The sequence below is a fragment of the Pygocentrus nattereri genome, chromosome 9 (assembly GCF_015220715.1).
Source record: "Pygocentrus nattereri isolate fPygNat1 chromosome 9, fPygNat1.pri, whole genome shotgun sequence".
NCBI classification, from domain to species: domain Eukaryota; kingdom Metazoa; phylum Chordata; class Actinopteri; order Characiformes; family Serrasalmidae; genus Pygocentrus; species Pygocentrus nattereri.
In genome coordinates, this window is record NC_051219.1 from 32,262,981 (window position 1) to 32,276,074 (window position 13,094).

General features: G+C 37.6%; 1 protein-coding gene across 1 annotated transcript; it reads left to right on the plus strand.

The window, feature by feature from the left end:
* The first annotated feature begins 496 nt into the window (after window positions 1-496).
* Window positions 497-12,639, plus strand: slc26a10 (solute carrier family 26 member 10). Its single transcript, XM_017707974.2, has 18 exons — window positions 497-1,127; window positions 2,695-2,805; window positions 3,839-3,996; window positions 4,153-4,317; window positions 4,790-4,942; window positions 5,441-5,523; window positions 5,648-5,795; window positions 6,477-6,590; window positions 7,164-7,241; window positions 7,337-7,432; window positions 7,532-7,638; window positions 8,130-8,199; window positions 9,161-9,340; window positions 9,424-9,481; window positions 9,595-9,683; window positions 9,765-9,819; window positions 10,000-10,106; window positions 10,818-12,639. Exons 1-18 carry the CDS (start codon window positions 863-865, stop codon window positions 10,851-10,853), a joined length of 2,073 nt encoding a protein of 690 aa, XP_017563463.1. The 5' UTR covers window positions 497-862; the 3' UTR covers window positions 10,854-12,639.
* The last annotated feature ends 455 nt before the right edge of the window (window positions 12,640-13,094 follow it).

The window sequence follows — 13,094 nt, forward strand, 5'->3', positions numbered from 1 at the left end:
GAATATCAGTGTTCTGGAAGAAAACATGCAAAGCTCAGCTAAGAAAACTCCAAACTCTGATAACGGTTTTAAGTTTAAAACTACTCTAAAAATCAGAGAAACTGGTGAACTCTTATCTTGCCTGTACCTGAACTAAAGCATCAGCACCACAGCTTTTTCTACTGACAGACTCATCAGAGACAAGTTGCAGTTTGATCAGTGAGGCAAAGCCAACATATATGATTACATCTCCCAAGGCTGCTGTGGTTCTGAACAGCATATTGAAAAAACAGACCACAGTCTATCCCTGCAGGAAATGACCAACTCTAACTGCCACTAAACAGACATGGTTTGCGGTTACACCTTCACCCTGTAAACAATAGCACTTTGATCCCTGGGTCTTGCACAGAGGTGTACATTGTACACTCTTTCCCCTGGATGTCTTTGCCACACAGCCAAGAGGGGTGGGTCACTGCAGAGTTAAGGGCTACCAAGACTGGGGAGGGTTATGTGTGTGTATGTGTCTGCATGTGTTGAAGATGAGGACTGAATATGCATGTCACTTTCATTGTTTGCCTTGTAAGAACCCTTTCGCAGTAGGACCCAGTAGATTGTTCCCATCCATCAGCACTGGACAAGCACACCTTTATGGGGTCTCTGCCAAACTAGGATGTAAAAAAGGCTCCACAAAGTAGTTCTCAGTTACAGAAAAAAGCCTCCTGTCAATTGGCTCCAGGCATCTGATAGGAAAACACAATGGTTCCTGATGTCAGACTTCTGACAGCTATATATGAATGGCCAGGTAGCACATCCTTACTGCTCTGAAGCCACACTCTGGATATACAGTCATTCCAAGGCAACAAGGCGTTTTTAAGGGGACACGATGAGCACATCCGTAGCTGTGTACAGGAATATATACACAGAGGACCGTTTCAGGCAAACCTTCGGTACAGAGGCTAAGCCGAATGGAAAAGCTCGCCTCAGAGAGACGCTTTCCAAACCGTGCAGGTGTTCCCGGGAGACGTGCCTTCACCTGTTGAAAGAACGAGTGCCCATTTTCAGCTGGCTGCCAAAATACAGACTCAGGAAATGGATTTTAGGAGATACTGTGGCGGGGCTGACGGTTGGTATACTCCATATTCCCCAAGGTAAAGCCACCTTTGCTTCCTTTGCTGTAGGTTGAGCGTTACATGGCACGAAATCCCACCGCGGTTATCATCCACCGGCGTAGCTTAGCCGTTAGCTAAGGCAGAGTGATCGTGATTAGAAGGAGGTGGACAGTAACCGCTTCCTCCACTAACCACTAACCTAGCTAGGTTAGTTAAATATGTGCGCTGAGGTGACGTTAATATTTTTGGGGTTTGCAATTTCCTGCGTATTTAAATCGATGGTAGTTTTATATACACCCAAGTATGTTGTGAGGAGACTTTCAGTTTGAGTCATTAAAATTGAGTACTTATTGTATATATTTTTTTGCAATTTATTTCATTTTGCGTCGCAGTTAAAACGGAATTGAGCAGAAAATAACACATAAAGCAGTTCATAATCCATTACAAAAAAATATAAATATATACATTTTTCTGTTTAATTATAAATTTAATAAACCTGGTCTGAGTTGCCCCAACTTCAGAACTTTAGCTAGCATTTGATTTTAGACCAAAATGAGAATAATATTTTGGTGTAAAATAAAAGTCCTTTATCTTGTGAAGCTCCTAACAAACTTTAGCACCTATGATGAGAGTTGGTGGATGTACCACTGCACTGTTCGAAATAAAGGTTCTGTGCAGGTACATTCTTCGTTCATCAAGGCAAAATCAATGTAAATGTTTCCTCAAAGGTGGTGAGGTTCCCTCAACAGTGGGTTTTAGGTCCAATTGTGAAGCCTAAATAATACTTTTTCAGGTGAAAAGTACGTCTAATGTTTTTAAAACAGAACAATAAATATAAAGCCTGCAGATGAGACAGGGTGTGTAGAGTCAGTACAACTTAGAAAATATCATTTCAATGGATTAGCGTGAGTTTAGAACCATTTTTCAGTGTGCAGTTCTATTTCACTCAGTGTGTATTTTTCACTGAGGTAATAAGAGCTGAACATGGGCTTAGACTACTTTGCAGTCCTCTGGTGATTAGGTTCAACTCCTGCATCTCATTCTCCTTTTTAGTACTTTGTGACCTGTAAATAGAAAAGCATCTTTCCTAGGCTGTGTTTACTTAATGTTGGGTTTTGCATTTTCAGGTATAGTAGTTCTATAAGTTAGATTCACCTTGAGTGGTATGTGAAGTTCAGTTGCCTTTTGAAACCAACATTTGGTGAGGTAACAGGGCAATATAATTACACAGAAAACATCATTAGTATGAATATGTGATTAAGCTAAGTAGTTAAGTTAATTGAGGATGCAGTCATGTGTTGACAAGATAGTAGGAATTGCAGTCTGTATGAAAATTGTTGCTGCATAACTGTGAAGTCCATGTCATAGTTCATCTCTCTTTCCAGTGTCTTGTGTCTGTATTTAACATTATTACACAGACTAAAGATTTCTGTAGTGGTTCTTTCTCTGCACTACGGATTTGACACCTGTTAAGTTGGCTTTATCATTTGATGTACTTTTATGTACTTTATATTCATCAAAAAAAGAGTGAACCTATACCCGTGATATTACACTGTCTTATTCCAGTCAGCTGAGTAAAGTCTCACAGTGGTGTAAATTGTTTCAGGAATGGCTTTTGCGTTATTGACATCAGTGGCTCCAATCTATGGCCTTTACACATCATTCTTCCCTGTGGTGCTCTACATGCTCTTCGGGACGGGACGCCATGTCTCCACAGGTAACTCTCCATCAGTAAAGTGCAGTAACTTTTTTCTGTCAATGTAAACTTTTAACCTTTTCACAGTTTTATTTTTATGTATTTATTTTATAGTGCATTTCCATCTACATAAGTCCAGTTAATGAGATCATAACACTATTGTAAGAAGTGACAACAAGAAGTGAGAGTCAGAATGCAACCAGAGTACAGCAGATCATGTACATCAAGTCATTCAGAGTTTTGTTGCAGTCTTATGTAAAAGTTTAAGTAGCCATGGTAAAAAGACATTTTGTGAAAATAGGTTTTTTGTAGTTCACAGTTTCTATGTATATGTAAATTCTATGTATATACTGCAACAAATGAAACATAAAATGAAACATAAAATATAAAATGTGCCATAACTTTTTCACAGGACACATTTCATGTTTTATTTTTTCCCAGTGTGTTTAGTTTATTAAATAAATAGTAATTTTGCATTTAGATGTGCATGCATTTGTTCTCTGTAGAGGATGTATAAACTTATATTTCCTTCCCAATCAACAAAAACATGTAATTTGACCAGGGATGCCCAAATGTTTGTGTTACAACATTTTTAACATATGCAGTCTATATATTATATACATATATCTGTAGATGTGTATTCATTCTAGACGACACATTTTTTTATCTTGTAAATGAAGCAGCTGTGCTGGCATTCGTAAGACTTGCACTACATTATTTCAAATGAGTTGCATTACTGTTACAGTTGATATATAAATATGTACAGATTGCTGTAAGATTACAGGAATTCCACATATACTGTGCAACATACAGAAACATCACAGTAGTGAGTGAGGGCTCAGTTGACTGTGAAGTCAGACAGTTGTTATTTTACTGTTATTTATTGTTAATATAGTAAAAATAATATTAATTCATTTATATAAATAAATATAAGATGACTGGATACTAGTAATGCACTAGTATCCAGTCATCTACTATCATTTTAGATTCAACTTTTTATAAATCCAGGTTACTTCTTGACTTACAAGGACTCTTTATTTTTAAAACTGCACAGGTACTTTTGCTGTGGTGAGTCTGATGACTGGCTCGGTGGTCGAGCAGCTGGTGCCCACCCCTCCTGCTCAGAACTCCAGTAGTACAGAAGCTGCGGAGCTGGAAGCACAGAGGATCGGGGTGGCGTCGGCTATAGCATTTCTTTCAGGAGTGATGATGGTAAGAAAACAGTTCAACATGTGACACAGGCAGTAAGAAAACATTTCAGTAGTGTACTGTATGTGTTATTGGCTGAGCTCGATTGTGAAGGGGTCTTAGAAATGTGCCCTTGCGTAATGACAGTCTGCCGCCTGTGTTTATGGCTTTCGTCCCCAGCTCTGCATGTTTGGTCTGCAGTTGGGCTTCCTTTCCACATACCTATCCGAGCCCATTGTTAAGGCCTTCACGAGTGCAGCTGCCTTTCATGTGACTATCTCACAGCTGCAGAGCATGCTGGGATTACGGCTTCCTCGCTACACAGGCACCTTCTCTCTCTTTAAGGTTAGATGCTTTGGAAAGACATTACAGAACATAAAATTACATGGAAGAACTATAATGAGGAGGATAAAACTAAATTTAGGCAATTTGCTAACTTAACTTTAAAGGGGAATCTCATCACTTTTTAAAAATATTTCTACATAATTCAGCGTTTAAGATTTAAACAGATTTATTTAGAGTAGTTTGATGTTTATTTGAAGACAAAATTTGCTAACTTGGATATGTTTACAGTGATGGTGATGTGAACCAGGTGTCACAACTTAAATATGTTCATTTTATTAACTATTCAAAACCACCAAACAGCAAACCCGTACATGCCTTTGGGAGTTTTTATTTAAGACAATTTCCGTTGCTTTTGATAGCAACTAAGCATTGAACTGTAATAATTATCAGAATTTTATTTATGTTGTCAATTTTCAGTTAAGTTATATACATTCATGCCTATAAAAGGTGTCTTATTAACCATGTTCCACAGACTCTGGCCTCAGTGTTGGAGAACCTGCCCCACACTAACCTGGCTGAGTTGCTGATCTCTCTACTGTGCCTAGCTGTGCTCATTCCAATTAAAGAAGTGAACACACACTTTCGACAGCGCCTGCGCACACCCATTCCTGTGGAGATTCTCACAGTAAGCCCTTATACAAAACCTAGAAACCTAGACTATGGACTCCTGGAGATCTGTTTCCTGCAGAGTTCAGTTCTAACCTGCATTTAATATGCTGCGCTTTTTCCCATACCTGCACTAATGCATCTGATCCAGCCAATCAGGTTGCAGGTGCGGCAGAGTTGGCTTCAAACCATAGTCCACAGGAGGGTAGTTCAAGAAAAGTATTGGTGACATCTCCCATAAAATTACCATTTTTTCTTCTCTGAAGAACATTTAATTGTATTTAATGTAAAATAGCTATGTGGATCCTCTGAGATCCTTTATGTAAAATATTTTATAACAATTCAAGGGTCTTCTGGCATCGTATGTCCAAACCAAGAACCATTTAAGGACTTTTATTTTTAAGAATGAGCTCGAAACTTTCTTCTTTCTCATTCATCTTTTTTGTAATGTTGACTATACTTCAATACTCTGTTGTGGCATTTGTTCTGCTCATATTCTTTTTTATCTGTCCTGTAGGTAATAATTGCCACAGCAGTTGCTTACACCACCTCTCTCGATTCCACATACGATGTACAAATAGTGGGTCACATTCCAGCAGGGTAACTGTTATTTCTAAATTTACATGTACTTAAATATTTACATTAATTCTGAAATTACTTTACAACATTGCTGACAATCATGGGGAGTTGTAACATCTACACTATGCCTTATGTTGTTTTACAGTTTCCCTCGGCCTCGGCTGCCTGCTTTGCAGACAGTGCCAGACATAGCTGGTGACACAGTTGCCATCACATTTGTAGGCTATGCTGTGTCTGTGTCACTAGCAATGATATATGCTGATAAGCATGGCTATTCTATTCACCCTAATCAGGTAAAGCTATTCTAAAACTTCTTTAAAACATGTCATATAATAAAATAAGTTTAATTACATGTAATATAATCATTCTGGAAAAAAAATTGTTATACATCTCCTTGCCTTAATAACAGTGTTAGTCCTCTCTGGTAAGGATTACACTATTCTTCCATTAACTGGGTGCGCACTTCACTTAGAGTTCCTGTGTGTGCCTGCTTCAGCATTTCACTTGCAGTTCCTGACTGAGAACTGAGATTCAGTTCTTGTGATTTTGCTAGTCATTCAAATTGTCCCAGTGTTATAATAATATCTGTAGAACCACACAGATTTTGATATATATACACCCTACAGTTGGCATCCAGTGCTGAAGCACACTAGACATGAAGCACAGTTAGTGGAAGAGTGAACTAAAATGGACATGATGTCTCAAGAAGCTGGTGCACTTCTGATAGGACTGGTGCTGTCTTAAAGGCATGGGGATGTATAGCAAAGTATTAAAGAAGAAATGATGCATGTGACTCTTTTTTTGTCCAGGTAGCATATTATAATAATTACAGTATACACTGAAGGTCATGCAATACTGTGACATATTGCCACTAATGTGCTGATTTACTGCCTTTATGCCACTATTTCAAGGTAAAGCACACCCTCTTGTTGCATGTTTATAAAAAAAATCACATTTTCTCTAATTTGTCACAGGAGCTGCTGGCGCATGGGATTTCCAACACAGTGTCATCTCTCTTTACCTGCTTTCCCAGTTCAGCCACACTGGCTACCACTAACATTCTGGAGAGTGCTGGGGGATACACACAGGTAGCATATAAGACCTCATTCACTAGGGTCATATCATGATGCTTGATTTGCACATTTTTTTCCTTCTCACTTTTCACCTTTTCACTAGGTCAACTATTTTAATCTCTGAAAGGATCCATTTAACCAGGGAAGATATTGTAATGTAATGTGTTGGATTAGACAGGTTAGTTCATCCAACATAAATGTTCTGTGTAATTTCCCCAAATTGTAGCCTAATCTATGCTTACTTGTGAAAAACAGAAAAGATTTCACATACACATAATTAACTACACACATACATAGTTTGAAAGATTATTATGTAGATTTTCAGTCTGGCAAAGGATGCTGCATGTTATATTCTGCATAGATGATGTCTAATACTGTTATCATTATAAAATATTATTAACAGGACTTCAATTACTGAAGACCATTCACTCTGCAATTATTACTTTCAGACTTGTGCACACATTGCATATTCAGACTGGATAAAAATGACAGATCTTGTTGGTAATCTTTTTATTGACAGTACCTCCCCAGGTCATACTAATCCAACTTGATTAAGGATTACATCTGTTGATTTGTTTAATCTGCTAGCTCTCTGGCCTGTTTACAAGTCTGGTGGTGCTGGTGGTCCTGCTGCTCATTGGACCTCTGTTCTACTTCTTACCCAAGGTAAAGGTTTGCATGGAATCATATATGCAAAATTATACATCAGTTTAAGCTCAGTTGTAGCAGCAGTAGATATATTGTGTTTTTCTCTCCAATAGGCTGTCCTTGCATGTATAAATGTGACCAGCTTGAGGCAAATGTTCCTCCAGTTTCAAGATCTTCCAGATCTTTGGAGAGTTAGCAGGATTGACTTTGTAAGTATTGCATCATCAGTGTGCAACTTTATGTTTAATATTATGGATATTAATATCAGTGAACATTTAAATGAAGCGTGTTTGAAATGTTGTGTACAGATGGTGTGGCTAGTGACCTGGCTGTCTGTGGTGGTGCTCAATGTGGACCTGGGTCTGGCCATTGGAGTGGTTTTCTCCATGATGACTGTTGTTTGTCGCACACAGAGGTAGCACAGTTAACAATAGGAATGTCTGCACTGTTGCCATTTTTCTAAAGCGCCAAAAAAAGACCTTTCGGTCACTGGCCGAATGAGTCTGTACTACTCACAGATGAGTTGTTATCCCACTAGGCATCAGGGAACGATAGAATAAGCTCTCCAACTGGAGCAGCCCCACTGAAAGTAAATATCGAGCACATACAGTAATATAATTGCCTGTGTAAATAGAGACTGAAACTACCTAATTAGATTTGTGCATTTATCAGCTACAATAATCATGTTTACTATATCCTCTAATTATGCTTTCCAAAGCTCAGGGGCAGTATGGAAAAAAACTGTGAACTGTGAAGTATCCCTTACAGAACCCCCTGTTCCAAAACATCTCTCTCCTGGAGGATGTATCAATTCCCCATTAAGGTTCCCCATAAGGAGAGGGCAAATAAAGTTGAGACATAAATATGTACAGGAACACTTTAAAAACTCTTTCCTCATTTCTGCAGGGCTGGCTGCTCAGTTCTGGGCAGGGCGTCCAATACGGAGATCTACCGGCCCATCGACAATCACAATAAGGTGATACAACATCATTAAATCATGCCAGCAATCTTTTCAATTGTTCCTAACTTTACAATTAAAAATGTAGAACATATTGTATGCAAATAAATTACAGTACTGTGCAAAAGTAAGAGATCGCCCTTTATTTAATTTCCAAACAGTTTAAAAATCTGTTGACACAAAACTCATTTATACTTGCCATTGTTTTTTTTTTTCTTCAAGATAAAACAGTCATTATGTACAGCATTCATTTTTCATGAGATATTTCTTAGACACAAGATAGAATCCACTTGCACAAGGAAGGGGGAAGTCTAAGGGAAATAAGTGAAAATCAGGAGTTTCCTAAACCTGTTCCTTTTCATCCTTCCACTGTGAGAAGACAGCTCAGTGCTGTGAGTCTGAAAGGATGTTAAGCTCTCAAGAAGCTGTTACGTTGAGCTGTTGAGAAAAAGAAACAGACAAAACAGAAGAAAATCTGTGCTAGATCACCAGAACTGGACATCTGGAGTAACGTTTTGTGGACTGATGAGTCTAAATTTGTAATTGAAATGAGCATGCAACCAACTTCTAAATCTCAACATTGAAGGTGCAGAAGAACATCCTGCAGATTTCTTTGAAAAGCTGAAAGCAAGTTTCACAGAAAGAATGGAAGCTGTAAAAAAAGGCAATAAGTGGACACAAAATATTGTAAAGTTTGGTCTCTGACTTTTGCACATTACTACATGTAAATCTATATACATTTGTAAAATCTTAGTTCTAGTAGGACTGCACAATATGTTGTTTTTTCACTTTTAGTAAAACAAGAGTTTGCAAGAATAAAAACATTCACAGAATCCATTGTAATTTTAGAAATGGCTAGGCATATTGCAATCACTAAGTAAAGCAGTATGATCACAATAAGTTATTTTGTCCAGCACGAAGACCTGGTAATGATCAGAGGAAGTTTTCAGGTATTTATGCTCATCCTTTCATACTCTAGTGTTATGAAGTCCCCGGATTGAAAATCCTGACCTACAATGGACCCATCTACTATGGCAACCGCAGTTTCTTTAAGGCAGATGTGAACCAGCTGCTGGGGCTCACCCCAGAACGTATCCGAAGCCAGGAGAAGGCCAGGAAGGCCCTGGAAAAGAGAGAGAGAGAAGCCATTAGTACAGTGGTCAGATATCAATCAGTGCACTCATTTAAATTACTAATCACAACTAACCTCGAAACTTATTTTATTATTTGTCTGATTTTCAGGAAAGAGGAGTAGCAAACACATCATTTTCCTCTGAGAATTCTGAGTTTTTCAAATCAGGTGAGAAAATAATGATCTTTAATGTAAGGAATGACTGATGTGACTGTTGGTTTGAAAATCATTGTTGAATATCTGAAAACAAAAATGAGTAGCATTGGTTTGTGTCATTGCAGAAATGTCTGAGAATGAAGTCCAGGCAGTACTAATTGATTGCAGCAGTGTTATTTTTGTGGATGTTGCAGGGGCCAAGCTATTCATACAGGTAAGCTGAGCCACCTTATCTGGTTTTGATCATTGCCTTTGTCCTTTGAAAACAGCTGACTGTGACTTTTGCCTGTTACAGGTGTGTGTTGAATGTCAGAAGATGGGAGTGAGGATATACTTAGCAAATTGCAATGGTAAGTCTTACGTTTATGCAAATTGTCTCACATAACGTGGTTAAATCAAAGAAACCTATCCACTGGTCAGGGTTCTCAATTTCCTCTTTTTAGAATACAGACATGACAAGCTATAACCAACTTAAGAATGGAATTTCCCAGAATGCAACCCTTTAATAGAAGAGATCTTTTGTTTTATAGAGAGTGTTCTGAAGATTCTCACATCAAGTGGCCTGATGAACTACATGAACCCACAGCACATCTTTGTCACAGTCCATGATGCTGTAGTCTACATTCAGCAGCAGAGGGTATAAATGACTGTTTATTCTGCATTTCCTTTTTTCGTAGGATTTATTAAAGAGGGCAGCTTTCATAATGATACCTGACACCTACATAGGCCTGTAATGATGACTGATAGAAACCTGTATAAAGGCTTATTCAAGCATGCATCAGTTATCAAACTTACTGAGCTAAATGACAGCAAAATTGACAAAAGCAGCCTTTATGCCTTGTGATACTTATTGGAATAAGCCTTTCTAAATGCTTATGTAGTTTTATGTCAGTTGTCATGAAAGGCTTAAGTAGTTATTATATAGCCTTATGAATGCTGCCCTTTCATAAAGTCTTTCTGATTTTTCTATGCTGAGCAAAACTGGTGGTCCTGCCAAGTATTAAAGGAATACCACAGTGTTTTCCCAGCTAATCTCTGTGTGTGGCATCTTTATTATACTGGTGATTACAATGCGCAGTAATTAGGATGTATTTCCTTTGTCTGAAAACCCAGTGACTTGAACCTCACTAAAATGAGTCTTTGGTTCCAGCTTTCCAATTCTGGATTTACATCACAAAAATGTACATTTTTTTTTTTTTTGAGCACATTGAAGTGCATCAAAATGACTGTCCTCAATAATAGACAGTTGCTACAGAACATTTTGTATAGTCTGTAAACTAGAACCTAAGTGTGAGTGAGTTTATCATGATTGGCGTCATTTTTATTGTTTACCCTTTCTGGTTCACAGGAGAAGCCTTCAGAAAACACCATGATTTGGGTGTGAATGACTAAATCTTCACTGAATGGAGTGAATCCAGACTTCAGTTTAACACAGTGTTCAAGAGCTTTGGATTTGGAAACTCCATTTCAGAAGGCCACTATGATTTTTAGCTGGAAATATTGCTTTAGAGCATAAAGCTGTCATTAAAAATACACTTTAGCTTCCAGTGGGGAACCCTCAGAGCCTTATAGGCCTTCTGAGAAGGCCTGATAATTTCTGTGAAATAAAAATTGTTTGTAATTTTTAATTCATTTTTTGTAATATAATCATCATGCTTGTTGTATTTAAACTCTACAATTATTGTAGTAGTACATTTATTTTCATATTTTGACTGGAAACAAAATGGTTAATTTCTTGAAACGTCCAATGGAAAATGATCCAATCAGTTGTATCCAGCTAGATACAGCTAACCGAATTCTCCCATTCCTTAGGACTTCAGGAGCTGAGCTGAAGGTCTGCATGCTCAGATTAACTACTAATAAAATTAAGAACTGACTGTGGAATTAACCATCTTTTGATTTACAAAGGGTGGAACCCAGGCCTTCTGGAAGTCTGGTAGATGTTTGTCAATTATTAGAAATGAAAAACAGCATCACTCTATGCCAAGACTTTTTACTGAAGCATTCATTGTAAAACTGCTACATAGAATGTACAACAATGTCTGATACAAGTTTCAGATAAAACATGGAAAGTCTTTTACAAGTTTCAAATGTACTTGTTTAACAGTGAAAACGAATGTGAAATTTCTGTTAATATATTAACATATGGCTAGAATCCCATAAGGGCGCTAGCATAATTTAGAAGTTCATGAGCTGAATTGAAGGCTTAGCTCTTATAGTCACGGTTCACCACTGGTAGCTTCACAGTTGGTTTATTCAGGATCTTATACTTAATGGAAAGCCATGCGTTGAAACTCACTGAAGGTTGTGGCTTGATCCACTCAGACAGTGATGTAAGTCACGTTGATGCTGGTGGGAGCGAATTAAGTTTTGCACTATTGCCCCAAGTCTGTATGAAGCACAAGTACAAACACATCTTGAAGTACACAACTACTGTATACACTCATGTGCCTTTAAAGTCGATGTACACCAAAACATGCACAGGCATTCATGTGCACACACAAATGATCAATCTGTGCCTTTATGGTTTTTAGTTTTCATATTTAGCCCTATTAATTCTGTTATGCTTATGCTTGAATGCTGGAAAAATCATGATCATTACTTAGGAGTATTTATTTATTTCTGTTTCCTAATGTTATTTGTAATTGATTATAAATATGTGAAGAAAGATGCACTGAATGTCAAAAATGTATTTGAGTGGAATGATATTCTTCACTGTCATTGGAACTCTTTCAGCAATATCTTACTAAGATTTGTTTTACATTTGTGCTTGAGGAAGGTCCTTAGAGGAGAAAGTCTTCATCAGATTCATAACATGTTCTTAAACCACAGGATTGTTCTCACCTTTGTGCTCTTGAGTGTAGGTTCTGTTCATACCTTGGAACAAATCCCTGATAAGAAAACACTGGTGAATGTCAGAAACTTCGTAAAAACTGTGCAATTCGGTTTTATAGAAGAAATTTCTTAAGAAATAATGGTTGTTGAATTAGGCACAATGTTTTTTTTTTTTCTTCATAATACAGCATCAGTACAGTACGATAGTAAGGTAAGCACAGAACAAGTAAGTAAGAACAAAATCAATGATCAGTGATTCATTTTTAATACTCACTTCTTTCTTTGTCTAAATAAAACAACAGATGCAGTGTTTTGCAATAAACCTTTTTTCCCCACTTCTATGCCTTCATTTAAAAACAACACAGACACATGTTAAACATCTAACACTGTTTTCAGCAGTTACACCAACATCTACTGACATGCCACTTCAGTCTTGGCGTCACTGCTGAGAACAGTCAACTAGTCAATATCTGGTCAGTGATGGTTTGAGCCCTGGCCATGTAAAAGGTTAAATGGCTAACCTTTGTTCTGTAAATCACATCTCAGACATACTTTACTAACAGACAACTCTTTATCTAAGAGAACACGTCTCAAAGGATAGTGTGATGTTTTACGTCTATACATGCCCCCCTTTTTACTTTTATTCTTTTCATAACCTTTCCATAAGCTGTTTTCCTTCTATAAACTGCTTTTCTGTAAAGCTGCTTTGAGACAGCATTATTATTATTATTATTATTATTAATTATTAAGTGACCCTTATTAGTCCCACAACGGGGAAATTTCACCTCTG